This window comes from Helicoverpa armigera, chromosome 14, assembly GCF_030705265.1.
Source record: "Helicoverpa armigera isolate CAAS_96S chromosome 14, ASM3070526v1, whole genome shotgun sequence".
Lineage (NCBI taxonomy): Eukaryota > Metazoa > Arthropoda > Insecta > Lepidoptera > Noctuidae > Helicoverpa > Helicoverpa armigera.
Genome location: NC_087133.1, coordinates 11,535,164 through 11,555,358, shown reverse-complemented (window position 1 = coordinate 11,555,358; position 20,195 = coordinate 11,535,164). Strand labels below are relative to the sequence as shown.

The following is a 20,195-nucleotide window of genomic DNA, read 5'->3' as shown; positions in this document are numbered from 1 at the left end:
GCATTAATTCAAAAGGTAATTAAGTGTTAGTTTTGCTCCTCGAATTGCAACCTTGGTTTATACTCTATACGTACAAATCGTTACTATCCGATTCTGTCACTTACTCTTCTCATACTGAGCGTCAGTTGCGATTGCGCCGTTGAAACATCAAATTCGCACGTAAAGTAGCTTACTCGAAGTGAATACTCACATTTTGGGGATTGATATTAGAACGATAAAACATTTATTTATTTTTGTTTTAAGCTTGATTATCACTAATGGGTTATTTTTACTATATTTTAAGATAGTTTTTTCAGCGTTTTGCGTATATTTTTCAAGGAAAAATAGGAGGCCGCCATTAGGACAACAGTTTTGACTTAAAACCGGAGTCTCGGCCGTGGCCGACTTAAAGCAAATGCAGTCTATTTTATAAATTCCTATTGTACTAATTCCGTTGGCTTAACAAGAGAATTTGCAAAGCTTATAGGAAAATAGATCTATTTTACGTTTAATAGCCAAATAACGGCCGGGGTTATATTAGTTGAATCTCGAGAAATAAAGTACAAGAAATAGGGGCCGACATTAGAATCGTAAATAATCGTAATGTCGACCAGCCTCGAACTCAAGCGCCACTATACAGGCTGATGAAAAAATACTTTCTCAAAATTTCATTTTCTCAAAATGAAATAATTTATTTATTATAATTCATTATATCGTAAAGGAGTTAAGTTTAAATGTAGGAGTTGACAGTTTTGTAGGCATGTTTATGGTAGCTTTATAGTTTGGGACTTGCTATCTATTAAACCGTTCTTATTAGCTTAAAAAATATATATGGTTGGTCGTGAAAACGACTTTTTTTGTTTAGGGGAAACAAAAAAATATTTTACTATAAATTAAACAAATACGATTACAAATGTATACTTAGTATGGTAGGTTTGACCTTCTCGACTTTATGTCGGTTTAATAGGTATCCCGTTCCGCAGCCCGCGGAAAAAAAGATATCTATGTCCCCCCTAGTCTGTTATTAAGTATTTTTTATGTATTATTTATTATATAGTGTATATGTATTATGTAGTTGATGTGTTTGTTTGCGTTGTTCTTATCCTTCTTCTCCCTCTTCTAGGTTGTGATGATGACGAATGTTCAGTGTTAGATGATTGCTGTGTGTTCTGTTCCTGGATGGCTGGTGCCGCTTGCGTGCTTGGTGATGGATGCGTGTTCTGAGTGTCTGGTGTTTGTGTGTCAGTGTGTGAGTGTTGTTCTTCTATTGTTCGTACGAATACTGTATCTCCTAATACTTTGCTGAGTATGATAGATGAATGTATGGCTGCTTGTTTTTGGAGTATGTGAATGTTAATTGAAGCGTCTAATTGGTCTATGTACTTTTTAATGCTTTTTGCTACGATGCCCGTCACGCCTACTACTATCGGAATGACAGCCGTTTGTGTATTCCACAGCCGGCTGATTTCAGTTTTCAGAAGATGGTATTTGCTTAGTTTTTCTATTTCTTTGGCTCCTATGTTGTAATCTGACGGTACGGTAATATCTATTAAATATGTTTTGTTACTAGTTTTATCTGTGTATATAAGGTCTGGTCTATTGTGTGTAACAGTGACATCGGTTTGAACGGGCATTTCCCACATGATTTTGGCGGTTTCGTTTTCTTTTACTTGTGGTTGCACTAGTGTTTCCTTCCACCAAAGGTTTGCAACTTCTATTTTATGTTTTTTAGCAAGACACCAGTAGACGTATTGGACAAGATTATTATGTCGTCGGACATAGTAGGTCCCCGCTAATTTTTCGCAACCAGATATAATATGCTGCGTAGTTTCGTCTTTAGTGACGCAGAGGCGGCATTTTCCGTCTACTGGTTCTTTCAATATATCGCGCTGATGTTGTTTGGTCATAACGGCTTGATCCTGTATTGCAAAAATGGATGACTCTATAGTTGGTGGAAGTTGTTGTTTTTTAATCCATTTAAACGAAAGTTCTCTGTCTATATTAGCTTGATCTAGTACTTTTTTGGGAAACTGTCCGTGTAATTGCTTACTTCGCCATACTGTATTTTGTTGTTTAATTATTGCGTCTTTGATTTCTTTGTCTGTGTGTTGGCTTCCTTGTGTTAAGTGTAGCTGTGTTTCTATTTCCTCTGCTTCTTTTATTATTGAATATTTAACCCTATTTTTATCGTGTTTCGTTATTGTTTTAATGAGATGATCCCTATTTGTATTGAGGTATTGTTTATATTTAAGTATTTGTGTTTTGTACATATATTCGACATTTAAAAGTCCTCTCCCTCCCTGTACTATTGGTAAGTAAAGCCTCTGTACGTCTGCTTTCTGTTGGTGTGCCTTATTTATTGCTAATAATTTTCTAGTTTTTATGTCTATTGCTCTAAGATCGCTGTTTTTGTAGTTTATTATTCCGAAAGAATATAGTAACACTGGAATAGCGTAAGTATTGATACCTTTAATAAGATAACGCGATGTGAGTTGCGTGTCTAGTAATTTTTTAACTCTTCTATAATACTCTTTGGTAATTTGATCCCTAATAACACTATGTTCTATTTTTCCTGATTCATGAACTCCTAAATATTTATAGCTATCACCTATGGCAAGTTGTTTGAAAGTATCCCCACTTAATAAAATATGGCCCTCTCCTATTGTGCTGCTTCTCTGTCCTGAGTCTATATGTAATATATTGCATTTATCAAGCCCAAATCTCATCCCTATGTCATTTGTAAATATCTCTACACTGTCTAATAAAACTTTCAGATTATTTCTACTGTTTGTGTAAATCTTTAAATCGTCCATGTATAGTAAATGATTGATCCAGTAACTATCTCTAAGTTTGTACCCTTTTAATTCATATTTGTTAAGTATGTATGAAAGAGGATTAATTGCCAAACAAAATAGCAAAGGAGAGAGGGAGTCGCCCTGAAATATTCCGCGTCTGATGTAAATCGGATCCGTGGTTATGGAGTTTTGGGAGCCTCGCGCTGTCATCACTACTCTCCACGAAGGCATTGATAGTCTAAGAAATTTCTTGACTACAGCAGGACATTTATAAATGTCCAGGATCTTAAGGAGCCATTCGTGAGATACGCTATCGAAAGCCTTTTGGTAGTCAATCCACGCCATGCTCAGGTTCTTGTGTGAGCGACTTGCGTCTTCTAAAATGGCCTTGTTAACCATAAGGTGGTCTTTGCATCCCCTGGCACCGCGCCGACAACCCCTTTGTTCTACTGCCATTATGTTGTTCTCATGGCAGTGGTGGTAAAGTGTATTGGCTAAGATGGAGGTTAACACTTTGTATATACTTGATAGACAAGCGATAGGCCTCCAATTTTTGGGATCTTCAGTATTTTCATTTTGTATACTTAGTATATTATAATTCTGATGATAATAATGTATTATATTATAATTCTGATGATAATAATGTATTATATTATAATTCTGATGATGATAAATCATGTTGATAAATATTTGTCACTGCCTTAATTTAAAACAGCCTGTACCCGGCCGACATTTGGAAAAAACGCGACCGACCTTGAGCCGTGAATGGCCGACTTTAGGGTTTTTCTGTTCTCGACGCATCTAAGCCTTATTACTTTTTTCTTTTCGTAGAAATATCAATCTTATGCCTATAAACACGACATAGATTAATCAAACTATCCAAAACCGCATCAGAAACTATCTTTCGTTGGAAACTGACGGTGCTATAGCGAACCGCAATCAGAAAATCGCTAAGGGGGCCGACATTTGGCGTATTTACCCTACCTTCCCAGTGCTCGAGTCGAGTGATCGTTCCATCTCCATTTTTTACGAGACAAAATATCGTAAGCCAATCTAGCACAGTCCACGTGGACTGTCATCCAATGAGATTCATTCCACGAGCGGCACGACGGCACCGCCAAAGACGACGACGGCACTTTTCAAAGAGTCCACGTGGACTTTGATAAATGCCGCCTTTTACTTAAAAATAGGTTTTAAAGGTCATTCTGTGGCTCAGTTGCCGTCCGAACACCGCAAGTGGAAGTGTGCGCGCACTACCGGTAATCAAGTGTTGTTCGCGATCGCTACGAGTGAATAGGGTAAACGTCTTGGATGATGAGTGATAGGAACCGTCGCTTCTCGAATATCGAGTACCTACAAATGGTACGCGTGTACGCAATACCTGGTGACAATTTAAGGGAAGCAAGAAGATTGTACGCTGCGCCTAACAATCTAATAATGTTACGGAACCGAGGAGTGATCAACCCGCACGAAATAAAAATAATAATATTGGAGCGCGCGCGGCGCGTGTGACTGTTGTGCGCCCTGAGCCGCGTGGGGCTCCGGTAACCCAGCGAGCGGTAGGCATTTATCGCGCGCGAGTACAGAGAGTGACAGAGGCCTGATAATAGGTACGTCATTGTCAACTTACATCACTTTGTTTTGGTTTTATTACGAAAAATGTTTCTGACGGTCCTAAGCCCGTAAAAGTATGAAGGAAGAATTGGAATTCAGTGTTACAAGTTAAGTAAGAGTGCAAGTTTGCAAACTGCTACATAATGAGAACATTAAGATTGCAATAGTAAGAAACTTATTTTGCGCTAGGGTGAATGAACTTTGATAAAGACGCCGCGCCGCGCCGCGCCGCGCCGCTCCATTGATAAAGACTCGGGCCGCGCTCACTACAGGGTGTTTTTATAATCTATGTCATGCGTCATAATAATGAATTTATTTTTGAATTATTCAAATGTCATAAATATATATATTTTTTTAATGAACGTGTTCTAGTCATTGGATACATGAAGTGGCCTGCGGTTGTAAGACGACTAAAATGTCACGGTGTATAATAGGAACCTATATATTTTCCTAAAATAGTCACATATACACCTACACAAATCAAAATAGTTCTTCAGTTTATTAGATAATTCTAAAAACCAAATAAAAATAAACAATAACTGATCTGTCTACATCTCTAGGTAAACGGAAAAACGAAAGCTTTATATTTTTTCTTTTACTAGATCTGCAACCAAGCACAGCATATAACTGGCCAGAGGTCGTCATGTTCACAAATAAAAATAATAAACATAAAAAGCGCGCGTCGCGAGCGGCTGTCGTGCGCCCTGTGCCGCGTGGGGCTACCGGTAACCCAGCGAGCGGTAGGCATTTATCGCGCGCAAGTACAGAGAGTGACAGAGGCCTGACATTACTTTGACTTTTACTTTTGATGAAGAAACTGGCCGTTAATGTGTAAATGTTGAATTATGATATTTTTGGTCTCTGGAAGCCTGTCTGTTGTTATTTGTCTTAAAAAACTAGCTGTTCCACGTGGTTTGAAATCGGACAAGTAGTTTTGGAGCCAGCAGTTGATGGGAAACAATGAAATTTTTCTCTTTATATATTAGTATATTTATTGACATGGATATTGAGCTTTCGGCGGAAGAGTGGGGATCGCTTTGCGTACTGTACAATATAGTAATATATGTACACATTGGGCAATAAACCAATAAATCGCTTCTGCGTAGGTGAGGGTCAGGGCTCAATATCCGTGCCGATAATTGTACTAGCGACTCGGCACGGATTCGCACTGGACGCAAGTATTTTCCCCCGTATTGAGTGGGTGTTAGCATCCCGGGCGGGCGCTGAGTCAGTGGGGGAGTGTATGAGCAGCTGTGGTGCGCGCAGGTGAAGGTGGAGGGCGACAACGAGCCGCAGCCGTCGGCGCCGCGCGAGGAGGGCATGGTGCCCTTCGTGTTCGTGGGCACGCGCGAGAACATCGCCAACGCCAAGGTGCTCGTCGAGTACCACGTCGCGCATCTCAAGGTAACATCCGCATTTTCAGATTGTACAGAAATATTAGACATACAAATATTAATCATCATAATGAAATAATCTGTATATCGCCACCATATACGTATGGAAGAAAAGAACGAGTGGAAATGCCATTGAGTTGTTTGTTTAGATGCAACTTCCTTAACCAAAGAGCAACACTGACGTGGCTGCAGCTTTGTGGCCTAAAAACAACCTTATACAAGAAATGTAGGATATAATTTCTACATTTCCACTCCTTCATTCGCTTTTCCTTTTCCAGGAGATTTCTGTGTCAGGCACGGTTTTGTCTCAGACCAGACTCGTATACAGTCGATTTTTCAAGAGAGATGTGTAGTATTAACGATGTACATTGTCCGTATGGCAGGAGGTAGAGCAGCTGCGCGCGGAGAAGCTGGAGATCGACCAGCAGCTGCGCGTGGTGATGGGCGGCGGCAGCATGGCGTACCCGCCGCCGCGAGGACAGCCGCCCTCCCGCGCCCGCCGCACCCGCCCGCCGCACCACCGCTACCCCACCGGTAACACACGTACTCATACTGTACCCGCCGCCGCGAGGACAGCCGCCCTCCCGCGCCCGCCGCACCCGCCCGCCGCACCCGCCCGCCGCACCACCGCTACCCCACCGGTAACACACGTACTCATACTGTACCCGCCGCCGCACCACCGCTACCCCACCGGTAACACACGTACTCATACTGTACCGCCGCCGCGAGGACAGCCGCCCTCCCGCGCCCGCCGCACCCGCCCGCCGCACCACCGCTACCCCACCGGTAACACACGTACTCATACTGTACCCGCCGCCGCACCACCGCTACCCCACCGGTAACACACGTACTCATACTGTACCCGCCGCCGCGAGGACAGCCGCCCCTCCGCGCCCGCCGCACCCGCCCGCCGCACCACCGCTACCCCACCGGTAACACACGTACTCATACTGTACCCGCCGCCGCACCACCGCTACCCCACCGGTAACACACGTACTCATACTGTACCCGCCGCCGCGAGGACAGCCGCCCTCCCGCGCCCGCCGCACCCGCCCGCCGCACCACCGCTACCCCACCGGTAACACACGTACTCATACTGTACCCGCCGCCGCACCACCGCTACCCCACCGGTAACACACGTACCATACTGTACCCGCCGCCGCGAGGACAGCTGCCCTCCCGCGCCCGCCGCACCCGCCCGCCGCACCACCGCTACCCCACCGGTAACACACGTACTCATACTGTACCCGCCGCCGCACCACCGCTACCCCACCGGTAACACACGTACTCATACTGTACCCGCCGCCGCACCACCGCTACCCCACCGGTAACACACGTACTCATACTGTACCCGCCGCCGCACCACCGCTACCCCACCGGTAACACACGTACTCATACTGTACCGCCGCCGCGAGGACAGCCGCCCTCCCGCGCCCGCCGCACCCGCCCGCCGCACCACCGCTACCCCACCGGTAACACACGTACTCATACTGTACCCGCCGCCGCACCACCGCTACCCCACCGGTAACACACGTACTCATACTGTACCCGCCGCCGCACCACCGCTACCCCACCGGTAACACACGTACTCATACTGTACCCGCCGCCGCGAGGACAGCCGCCCTCCCGCGCCCGCCGCACCCGCCCGCCGCACCACCGCTACCCCACCGGTAACACACGTACTCATACTGTACCCGCCGCCGCACCACCGCTACCCCACCGGTAACACACGTACTCATACTGTACCCGCCGCCGCGAGGACAGCTGCCCTCCCGCGCCCGCCGCACCCGCCCGCCGCACCACCGCTACCCCACCGGTAACACACGTACTCATACTGTACCCGCCGCCGCACCACCGCTACCCCACCGGTAACACACGTACTCATACTGTACCTGCCGCCGCGAGGACAGCCGCCTCCCGCGCCTGCCGCACCCGCCCGCCGCACCACCGCTACCCCACCGGTAACACACGTACTCATACTGTACCCGCCGCCGCGAGGACAGCCGCCCTCCCGCGCCCGCCGCACCCGCCCGCCGCACCACCGCTACCCCACCGGTAACACACGTACTCATACTGTACCCGCCGCCGCGAGGACAGCCGCCCTCCCGCGCCCGCCGCACCCGCCCGCCGCACCACCGCTACCCCACCGGTAACACACGTACTCATACTGTACCCGCCGCCGCGAGGACAGCCGCCCTCCCGCGCCCGCCGCACCCGCCCGCCGCACCACCGCTACCCCACCGGTAACACACGTACTCATACTGTACCCGCCGCCGCACCACCGCTACCCCACCGGTAGGGGAGACTGGGGCCGGTTGTGACATTTTTATTTCAAAGTGTTATAATTTTTTATTGATTTGATTGTTTTACTTGAATACAGGTTTGTTTGATTAAGTAACTATTCAAGATTTTAATTTAAAATGAATTTTATGTAAGAGATAAATAGAAACGACACAAATCAATGAATTCTAAAAAAAGAGACGTGTCACTTTCAACCCCGCCTTGGGGGCTGGTTGTGACACTACAAGGTAAGTAGTTACAACAAAACACAAGCGTATTACAAGAGTTTTATTAGAAATAATTATCACAATTAAGTTCTTACTTAATTTAAATGACAATAGTAATAATGCTTAAAGCAGTCTTATTCCTCGTGGACACAAAAACATGTTATATTCTAAAATTTAAATCAATTTTTTTTTTGGTTTTACACCTCGTGAAAATAATATTTATGAATAATTTCTGACCTATAAACTTATAAACTTCTGTATTTAACAAAACATAAGTATAAATAAACAAAACGAATAGTATTATGACTCATTAATAAAAATACCAAAATTAACCTTTCTTAAAAAAATCAGATTCTTAAAGAAAAACTTAACAGATCAGAGTTCAGTCACTGTAGTCTGAACAGTCACTTTCACAATTCAAACATACATAATGTACAATATTACCCCTAACACATTTCACATGTGACCAATTCTACAAACAACACATTCTACCCATTCCTCACCAGATTTTTTTGGATCAAAAGGATCACAACAAATCAGACAAAAATAACCGTCTTCTTCGCTTTCTTCATCACTTTCGTGTAATACCTTTCTCTGTACAGAAAGCTTTCCTGTTCCCTTTATTTTCTTTCCTTTACTGGTATTTCCTTGGTCATTTTTCTTTCCTGTTTTTTGCCCTTTGGTAGACTTTCCACTTTTAGGTTTATTTTCCTTCTTCTTACTCTGTTCCAGCGCCAACGCAGTTTTTTCGGGAGTGTCTGTTAAAACAGCTGATTTCCGCGAACTTTTTTAGTTTTATCCTCCTCTAAAATAACTGCTGCTTGTTCGTATACATCTTTAGATATGTTGCCACGCTCAGATTTTCTTTTATACGTCCTCATCCTATAAAAAAAACATTATATTATGTAGCACAAAATATATCAGTCAACAAGAATACTATGGGGCAGGTTGTGACAAATCACAACCTACCCCGAGCAAATGTCACTTTTAGCCCCGACACCAAAACTGCGCATTTAAGGTTATGTAGCGAAAACGAAACATACTATAGTTGTAAAATCGTAGATTCATCACAAAACAAAAGAATTAGTGCGTAAATAACACGACAGAGACATCTCCATTTGTATAGAACATCGGTTTTAGACCAAAATTACTAAAAATTCAAAATTTTACTTACCTGCGATTTTAATGGCAGCACGCGCGTGCTCCTCACATAAACACGTTAGCGCCACTGGCTCTTGCGGTGTAGTAGCCGGTCGCGGCGGGAGTATTTGTCTCTTTCTGACGTCAGTATAGCGTTCTCTGTTTCGCCACCGTTGCCACTGTAACAACCTACCCCTGTCACTACCAGCCCCAGTCTCCCCTAACACACGTACTCATACTGTACCCGCCGCCGCACCACCGCTACCCCACCGGTAACACACGTACTCATACTGTACCCGCCGCCGCCCGGTAACACACGTATTATTAGGGCACCTACGCTTTATGCGTTTAGCCGGAGTGCGGTCAGCCATCCGGCAAACCGTAGGAAGCTGTTGCGCTTTCGGTTAGCCGGGTGGCGGATAGCCGCAACTTCAACCGGAAAGTGCGTTTTGAAACCGTAGTGGTTTGCGGTTGGATCGGCTCAGTTTTTATCGGAATATTCTGCGGATTTAGTATTTCAGATTGCTGGCCTATTTTGTATCTCGATTATAAATTTTTCGGTATCGAAATCCAGTAATAAAGTATCAGTTAAATGCGCGAATGTTGGTGAACACGTTAACAGTCAATGGCGGGCAACCGCAAACTAGCATATCCGCGTAGTGTGTATGGCGACCGTCCGGCTGGGCGCCGATCGGGCCGCAGCGATCAGAACGACCGGAGCGGTCGGGCGGCAGCCGCGTCGTAGTGCGAATGAAAACTACATACTCGTACAATTTTTTTATTGCGGTCAGGTTGCGGGTAGATGCCCTTATAGTTGAATCTGTTTATAATGACACTAGCTTCCGCCCGCGGCTTCGCCCGCGTAGAGTTCGGTTATATCGCGTTTTTAAGAGAATTTTTCAAAAGTCCGAGATAAAAACTACCCTTTATTGTTTCTTAAGGTCAAATCTATCTCTGTACCAAATTTCATTAAAATCAGTTCAGTGGTTTAGACCTGAAAGCGTAACAGACACAGTTACTTTCGCATTTATAATATTAGTAGGGATGTTTGCACATTTTTCTCTGAATTTAAACAAATTGTCGGATATCTCGTGGCTCTCCCGAATTTTGTTGAATGTAGGGTGCAGGTTAGTTGGTTATTGTGATGCATTTTATTATAAATGCGTCAAGCCAATGAAAGTCAAATAAAATTGAGCCTGTTCAAAAATCAGACGTTTATTATTATTAAAAGTGTTAACAAACATCATAATCACATTAGAAAACGAACTACTACGAAAAGTAACATTTTTACCAAGTAGGTAAGGAAATAATAATAAACTAAAAAAAAGAAACTAAAGGTGCTTTATTCCTCAAATGAAACGCTGACACATTCGGGCACCCCGCTCATTCTCCGAGTCAACTCGGTTTGCAAATGTTTTAACTCGGGCTGACTCGCTCACGGTCTAACTCGAGTTAGATAACTCGGGTCGCCCATCACTAGTCACAATAAGCGGCATGTCACTGTAGGCAAAGTCATTATATCCGTCTTTTTATAAAGAATTCTATATGAAAACGGCTTGTGACGCCGCCCAAAAAAGTACCTATTTCGCAACCAAAAAAATTCTAAACTGAGTGCTTAGTGCGAGTTTTCGTGAATTTTTTTACGGTCTCACATGAGAGCGCGTATACTAAGATTTGTATGCAGTGTTGCCAACTTAGTGGATTTTCCACTAATACTGGTGGTTTAAGTCCCCTATTTAGTGGCGAAATGTTGAAAGTACTGCGGGTCAAGTAGCGAAATGTAAGTTTTGTGGTACAACTTTAAGGAGTTACTATGGAGATTTGAAGTCTCACGGAATGTCAAAAAAGCATCTACAAAACAAAAAGGTGAACGACTACTATATAATTATATTAAGTACTCATTCATTGGTCAAATGCGTAACTAAACAATTTGTGAAACTACTACGCCGATTATAATTTGTGAAGGATTCGGATCGGGTCGGATGAATTGCTAAACAGATGTAATGCTTTGTCTGTTTTAATTTTCTATCGTTGCCGAGTTACATCTTTGGATGATTAAATTGTTTTAGGTTACAATAAAATATAAACAATATTTTTTTAGTGGTGAATTTGGTGATTTTAAGTGTGGGATAAATTTTTGTTAGTGGTTTTCTGGTGGTTTTAAAAGTTGACTCTGGTGGTAAGCTTCTACAACTGTTGACAACACTGTTTGTATGGAACAAAAACAGGTTCCAATTTTTGACACTAGGTGGAGCTGTTTTTGTTCCATACAAATCTTAGTATACGCGCTCTCATGTGAGTCCGTAAAAAAATTCACGAAAACTCGCACTAAGCACTCTGTTACCAAAATGGATTTATGGTCACAAAATAACGTTTCCTAAAATATTATGAAATAAATCAATTTTTTCCTATTATTGTCTGTCATAAAAAAATATGGACGCCTTAAAATACACTTTAGACTGAATATTATATATGACAATATAATTATATAATAATAGTTAATAGTTGTAGTTGGTAGTTATAGTTAATATGTAGTTGTCACTATTTAGCTGTTACCAATGAGGGCTACCGCGTATGAAATCGCCGCTAGAGGCGCTTGTGTAGCGTGGTCTTCGAAACGTCAAATGCCACTGTTTGTTTACGCGCGAGGGTTTATATTTCTAATTAAATTAATATTGTGAATATTCAACAATACTTTAGATTAATTATGGCAAATACAGATCAGGGTTCTATAAATGTCACTGCTTTGACACTCTTTAATCTTTCGGAAACTTATGTTCGCATTTCTTTTTCGAGCAAATCGTCACTGCGCAACACTGTGGCATCGCCAATACGTTCACACTAATAGCACAGATTACTACAGATACTTCACTCAGTAGAAAACTTCCAATACCTATTACGATAATTGCCTACTCCTTCGCGTCAGCAACCACTGTATGCTAAAATGCGCCTAAATGCTCAAGCGTACAGCAGTGATTGCTTCGCACCGCGCGATTCCACAGTAATCGCAGGGCTGCCTCTTCGGTAAAATTAAATTAACATAACTTTTTATCTATGTTATTGAGAACTGTGAATATGTTCTGACTTTTATGTGGCAGTTAAAAATTTTATCATTTATAAAATATTTAACCAACTTAAAAAAAAAGGAGGTGATTAGACATAGGTACAGGCCAAACTGAGAAGTTTGACTTGTATGGTTTATAGGTATGTATGTTTGTGCGCGATAATCTCGCGTTTGGCTAAACCGATATCGATGCGATTTTCAGAAAAGGATTTGTTACATTTAGGAGAACGTTTTAAAATAAGTATAATACTTCTTAGTTTGATGATGATCTTCGGAGATGTTCACTAGAAATGAAAAAAAAAAGCCTTAAAAAAAGAGAACCGACTTCAAATAAGGCACAAAGCCGTAAGAAATAAATTGTTTTTTTTTTATGTTGGTGCTAACAGCTGGTAATTACGAATCGAAAAAGCACCGACATCAAAAAATAAATTATTTCTTACGGTTTAGTGTTTTGAAGTCGGTTCTCTTTTTTTAAAGTTTGTTTTATTATTTTTGAAAGTTTGTTTTGTTTTATATACCTATTGGTGCTGACTGTAGAAGAAACCTAGATAAAACATAATTATATACATCAGTGTGTAGGTAAAATAAAAAAATCTTTAAAGTTACAGCACATAAGGCACCACACGGCATCGTAATGCGCGTACGAACGAACAGCACTATTAGAAGTCGGTTAAAAATTGAACGGCGTGCGCGCGCTTCGCTTGTGAAAACCGCAACTGAATTTGATCCGCCGGCGGACCGAGACCGCTCGGCTGGGCGGTAGGCACTTATAGCGCGCAAGTACATGGAGTGACGGAGGCCTGCTAATAGTTCTATTGTAATACATATGATCTAATGTAGATATAAGTTTTAGCGCTCATAATACGAACTTTGATTGCCATAGTGTTAGACCTCACGCTACAGTTGCGCCATCTGGTGAAACAAAAAGCGGTAGCCCCCATTATGTAATACCATGATTTCTAATTTGGTAATTTTTACTAGGGTAATAAAGCTAACGATCGCTAGAATATTTCCCAAATACTAATTAATATACTCAATACTCAATAACTTTATTGCATACCATAATGTGTACAGGCCGGTGGGTAAAAAAATCTTTGAGTTGGATAGAATTTGGTGACCCTTGATCCATTTTATTAACCAAAAATAATATTTTTCTGATGTTTTTTCTTTTATTTTGGATCATAATATTATATAGTTTAGGGCCCTCATAATAAAGTCAATTGATTTTTCTTGGAGTTGTTTATTTTATTTGGTGCTTACGCTTACAGTCTTAAAAATATTTTTGGTGGCCGTCTAAATTATACCCGTTCCAAATTATGTCTGTAACAAATAGGGTTGTTTCCAATTTTCGAAAATCTATTTAAATAGCTTCTAAATAATTTAAAGACCACCCCTCCTATAATTTTGCGTCTTAAATCGCTTAACATTTTATGTATTCGATTTTTTCTATTTTTCTTAAAACATTTCCCAGAAAACGCTCGATCACGTGACTGTGACGTCAGAGTATACTATGTGTTCCTATACACTTTGCACATCTAAAGAAACTAATTAGAAAGAACTCATTGATTTTTAAATTTTAATAATGTATTCTTATAATATAGATACCAAAACAAATATTTTAAACATTTTAATTATTTTTAAACATTGGGCACAAAAGAAAATACCTGTAATGTTTTGAGTTGTGTACGCGTTAAAATAAAACTGTGCAAAGGAACGTAAAGTTTGTGTTTGTTATTGAGGTTATATTTGTGTCATCTTGGTGATTAGCAAAGAATTGAACGACAATTAAACGATTAGCTTTCATAAATCCTTTCTCCATAATTCTTTTCTAACTTTCTTTTGCTCAAATACAAATAAAAACTGAAGAAAACAACACATCAATTCTCAGGTTATACCTGTCATAGACTGTCACTGTCAAATACTTGTCATTGTCAATGTTAAGTGACGACATCGGACTCGATTCGCCGTTTTCAAGGACGTGACGTAATAGACGATAAATTTAAATTTCATAAATTATTTAAAAATTATGTGGTCAGTTATTATTAATATAATATAGCTTATCGTGTTTCTAGTTTTGTAAACTTTCGGCGCATTACCTATTTTTAATTGACTGAATACTAGGAGACAACCCTATTCCACACCAATTGGTTCAGTAGTTTAGGTGTGAAGAAAAGACAGAAAGGCAGAGTTACTTTCACATTTATGATATTAGTTGATTACTTTTCTTTTGAAAATTGATTAGATACTTAATCACAGCATAAACAATGGAAAAAAAAAACATTTCGTTTATATGTATAATAAAATAAAAGTTTAATGAATATCGGCAGTATTATTTAAGTCAATATCTATTGCTGTCTATGTTTGATACTTAATACCTTACTTTGCGGCGACCGAAACACATGATTATAATAATGTTTTGTAATACTGAATGTGTTATGTTTTCCGCAGCGGGCGGACGGCGCATGACGCCGGAGCTGGGCGAGGACCGCAGCGAGAGCGCCGGCTACCGCGCCCGCGGCGGCCGCGCGCCGCGCACCAACCGCTCCTCCGACCGCGCCGACCGCGCCGAGCGCCCCGAGCGCGCCGACCGCGCGGAGCGGCGGCCCGACGAGCGCCGCGTGCCGCTGGAGAACGGCCGCGCGCACCCCGCCGCGCCGCGCCAGCCGCGCCCGCCCAACCCCGTCAGTACACACCCGCCGCCCAACCCCGCGAGTACAGCGTCTGTCGCTATGAGTGCAGCTTGAGGCACTCTAAGGCCGATTTTACACTCACACTGACCATTAGCACTCACAGCTACGCGTGTAGTTTGTCTGAACGTCGTCTACGCTGACAGCTACGCATCATTCTAAAACGTTTCATAGAATTTCATATATTTTCAGTCGTCGGCGCTGATGGTCAGCGCACGATCAGCGTGACTGTAAAATCAACCTTAGGCCGTATACAGAAATAAAGCTGGAAACTTATAAGCGCTTATGCTTATCGGCGCGTGTTCATATATTTTCCTGCGCGGGTTACCAGCGCTGTCAAGCGCCGATAGACGCTTATAAGTTTCAGCTTCTTCCAGCTTTCTTTCTGTATACGGCCTTACTGACTTACCACGTTCGTTCTTGAGCCCTTTTATGTACCGGGGCCGCAGTAATTAACGCGAACAGTGTCGCAGCTCCACTCATACTCATTTTGACTTCCTACAATACACACCTTCGCTAAAAACATTTTTAAATATCAGTGGGTCAAAATACCAACACCCTTGGGAATAAAACATGAACCCATTAATATTGTGAATGGTACGCAAAATTAACATTCATTTTTTTGAGACCGTATCAGCGCGTTAAGTAATTTAAGTCTTCTAACTGTCTACATTTATTTAAATCCCCCAAATGTATTAATATTCATTATCAATCATTAAAATATCTGCCTATATAATTTACAATTATTTATTAATATCAGTTATTATTCATATCAAATTATTATTATTCATTAATATTAATTATTGTTAGTTATTAATATACAATTATTTTCATTTAATGAAGTTACTAACTATACTTACCTTATTTACCACATTTCTACTAAAATATTTACCTAATACGATACAGTAAAATAGCTAATGACAAACGTTTGTATCCAGAGTGGCAGACGACGTGAGGACAGACGAAGGCAAACTGATGATGAAAGCAGCGTGCTGGACAGCCAGGACGTGTCCAGTGCGGACAGAGGTACGACTTAGTGCTAACTGCTTACCGCGTCCTATGTGAGCGACCGACACTCCTGTGTCGCCCCCTAACAATTACATTCAGCCCTTTAATATGTATGAATAACACATTCCTACATATAACATACTTAGAAGGTTAGGTGGCTAATTTCTGAATAGGAAAAGTTTTTGACGCGAACTGTACTTATATTTTCGGTTTGCGTTTCCGCGTTTGTCGTTCACCTAGGATAACGCCATAGTCTTGCAATACGCACGATGCATCTCGTCAGGCTTAGCCTATTAGCTGCATTAGATATATGTCTGTTGACGTATTTATAGTCCAGGTCTTACATTAGCCAAAAATATTAGACACGAATTTTATTAATAACAAAAATAGGTGTACTATATTCCTTATTATTTGTTGAATTGTATGTTTAACCTTGTCAACCCGCCTATTTATTTGTGGGATACTACTGTTTTGCGCAGCCAAACAACTAACTTTAGGCTTGCCAAGATACATCGTACGTATTGTACATACACGGGCGCTCGACAAACTGGACCCTATGCGGACCGTTTGATGCCAGAATTTATTTATTAAAAAAGTACTTTTTCGAATAGGTGGGTGTGAAAATTAACAGTATGGCCGACGTTCCTTGACGAGCTTAAAGTTACGGTGTGGCTGCGCGGTAGATCTTTTAGGAATGTGTATTGCGCAGCTAATCAGTTGATTTTACAGTAGCCAAGATGCATCGGTTTTACTGCTAACACACTTTCACCTTTTTTTTCATTTGAAGTAACGATACCCACTTGAACCACACGCCGTAGTATAATAGTTGAAACATCATGATGTTTCTATCAATTGGAAGTTGACAGAAACACTGTGGTGTAATAGTTTAGCAGGTCAAACTTAAAAGTAAGTGTTTTCGAATTGTTGACAGAGATTGTTTCTTAGGGAGCGGTGGTGCAAGCCGGTTTACCAGAATTCTGGCGTCAGTTTAACAAAGTTAACTACTGCGCGTTTTACGGTTGTTATCCATTGCTGGCCGCTCCGGGTTGTGATACAATGTAGGTAGCGGGAAGCCTGCTGTGTTTATAATTATATTATAATTATAAAGATATTCGTCTCGTTTAGAAACGAAGTCTTTGCAGCTACGTTATTGTCCTTAGATATTAATTAGTTAAAAGATTAATAGGCTTTTAATGTTTAAATAAAAATATTATCAGATTCCTTGCGTTTGAATTTAGTTGTTTGGATGTAGATTCGAAGTTATCATTTATGTTTTGTGACAAGATCACAATTTACTCTAGTCTTTTGTTTTGTTTCTTATTTGATTCATACTATTATACTTACGTCGTCACGAATAAGTGAAAACTTTGTTTTATAATTATTGAATTCAACAAGGACATGATGGTCTTTGCTTGTTTACTGGATACACATTATATAGATGGTAAATATATTTTTAAAATATGTCCGTTTGTCGACCGCCTATAGCATAATACCGAATTATGTATTACTATTATGAGTGCTAAAGCAATCAAAATTTTATTCCATTATATTTATCGAAAAATCTGAAAATATTACTGAATGTGCTAGTTAAAATGTAGTTGTAGTGTTTTTATCTCTTAAGTGTATTTATGCATTATGTTGTTTATATGTTTATTTTTGTTTCCGTGCACCCCGTTTTACATTTTAATTAGTACATAATATGTAGAGGGATGAATGGTTTGCGGTAGTGAGTAGTCGGGTAGGGCGTACAGTTGGCATGTTGTCCAGAGTCGGGCACGTCGGACGAGCACAACGCCGGCCAGCGCAACCCCGCGCCGCGTCGCCGCCGCCGGAGGACAGGTACCAACACCATGCTCCACGCGTACACTATTCTATTGTATTGTTCCCAAGCGAAATATTCATTCAAAAAAAACAAAGAAAGCTTCAATTTAATTCTTATAAGTACTGAGGTTCTTTTCATCATTCTTTTGGGAAAAATATGAAATCAGAAGAACTCTGTGCCACCGCTATTGAGTGAGGGTAACAACCCCGGCACCGCGTGAATCATGGGAATGCCACGAACGAATTTACCAAGCTATATCACTCTCAACAAACACTCACACGTTTGAATTCCACTACTTACACCTAAAGAATTTGTTCAGCGTGATGATTGTCAACCATTGCACCTACAATTACTAAATAACAATCATACTTTGTTTAAAAAAACAATCGAATAAGTACATACAAGTAACTTCACATACTGAAATATATCATTTGTGAACAATCAACTAACTTGTAAGTAAATGCATGTTTTAATTTGTGTGTATTGCACTAAAAATTTATAGTCTTCTAGTTTTCACGGCTTTTCATATTTTAATGTAGTAGAAACATAACGGTTGCATGATCTAGAGCTGTTCGCAAACATGATGTAAAATTTTCAGATTTGTAATTCGACCTCGATACTATCGTAATTCACTTACGACCCCTACGTGCTTAGCACGTTGTTCTATAAGCATGATAAATATGACCACGTACAATGATGTGGCACAAGATTAGTGCAAAAAAAAACCAATCGGTCTATTTGGGCACGGTATCCGTGTAAAAGAGAGACGAGCGGGTCGGGTCGGGCTGCGTCAGTAAGCGTGGTGGTGTTGCAGGAGGCGGGTGGAAGAACGGGCTGAGCGGCGCCGGGGCGGCGGGCGGGCGGGCGAGGCGCGCGGGCGGAGGCGCGCGGGCGGGCGAGGCGCGCGGGCGGGCGGGCGGGCGAGGGCCGCGGCGAGGGGCGCGAGGCCCGGGCGGGCCCGGCCAAGCGCCGCAGCCCGCTGGCCAAGGCGAAGGCCGAGCCGCTGCTGAACGGCACCGCGTAGGCGCTGGGCCGCCGGGCTGACACCCGCTCGGCCCCGCCGCCGCCGGGGCCTAAACTAAACTAGACTTACTCGTATTATGCTTTTGTAAGAGATTCGTGATTTGTATTCCTGATTACTCGATATATGAAAATTAAAGATGTGTACGTCGCTCCCCGGACGATACGCGCCGATCGCGGCCTTTCGGTACCTTTATGGGAGATCGGACATAGCGCAGTACATACGTGTTCGTAGCCTGTACTCTGTGGTTATGTGATTTCCTATAAAATAAACATTTCTGTACATATTTTCAATCGTATTTTTATTTGTACGAATAGTTCGTTTCGTCGTCCTCCCTGTCTAAATTACAGAGTGTAGCGACATTACAAATTTTTACAATATACACGTTACGATGTTGAAATACAATTAACACTTTATAAAAATAGTATGACTAGTTGGAATGTTACAATTAATACTTAAATTAATAATACTATAAACTCGAAAGGTACCTCGGTAGGGAAGGGGGCGGGATACATACATTTAGTTTGGTGTGGCACTAAGAATTAAAAATTCTAATGTGATTCTGATGACACAGACCTATATTAACAAATATTTACAGATCTAGACTAAAATATCAGTCATAAACAGTACCGTGATATGCATTATTGCCGGGATATCACTAGGAAGTATTAACAAAGATATGACGTCAGGTAAGAGACAGGACCTACTCAAGTGAAGCGAAAAGAAATGCCATGTTCACAAAAGTAGAGGACACAAAAACGAGACAAAATATTATAATAATTTAAGACTAATTTACTTTGACTACTTTTACCATTGTTGATTGACTAGTTTTGTGAACAAGCTTTCTAGTTTCATGGATGTGACATCAATTTTTTACTTACCTACTGTTAGTTATTTGATATTTGTACACGAGAACTTCCAAGAATACCTACTAGACATGAAAACTAAGATTCGTTTCAGATTCAGTTGAGAGTTTTGTGACATTAAGTATTACGAATTGACTTTACAGCTATGTGTCCTCCCAAAATGTACTTTATTCTATTTGTTTTTTGAGCTAGTAATATAATGATGGTCTATGCTATGTTTCCAATCTATTTTGCAAATGAAAAAAATATGAAAATGACAAAAAAAAACCTAAATGATTACGTAGATTTCGTAGTCAAT

General features: G+C 41.5%; 1 protein-coding gene across 5 annotated transcripts in view; it reads left to right on the top strand.

The window, feature by feature from the left end:
- LOC110375088 (FMR1 autosomal homolog 1 homolog A) overlaps positions 1-19,324 on the top strand; it is a 33,664-nt gene extending 14,340 nt beyond the window's left edge. Inside the window, exons 9-14 of one of the 5 annotated variants that reach the window (XM_064037868.1) lie at positions 5,640-5,792; positions 6,166-6,316; positions 14,942-15,174; positions 16,119-16,206; positions 17,956-18,027; positions 18,825-19,324. In XM_064037868.1, the coding sequence (XP_063893938.1) occupies positions 5,640-5,792; positions 6,166-6,316; positions 14,942-15,174; positions 16,119-16,206; positions 17,956-18,027; positions 18,825-19,054 (927 nt within the window). In that variant the 3' untranslated portion in view covers positions 19,055-19,324. Of the gene's footprint in view, positions 1-5,639; positions 5,793-6,165; positions 6,317-14,941; positions 15,175-16,118; positions 16,207-17,119; positions 17,408-17,955; positions 18,028-18,824 lie in introns of those variants that run through there. The other 4 variants (XM_064037869.1, XM_064037871.1, XM_064037872.1 and 1 more) reach the window with 4 other exon arrangements.
- Positions 19,325-20,195: the final 871 nt, after the last annotated feature.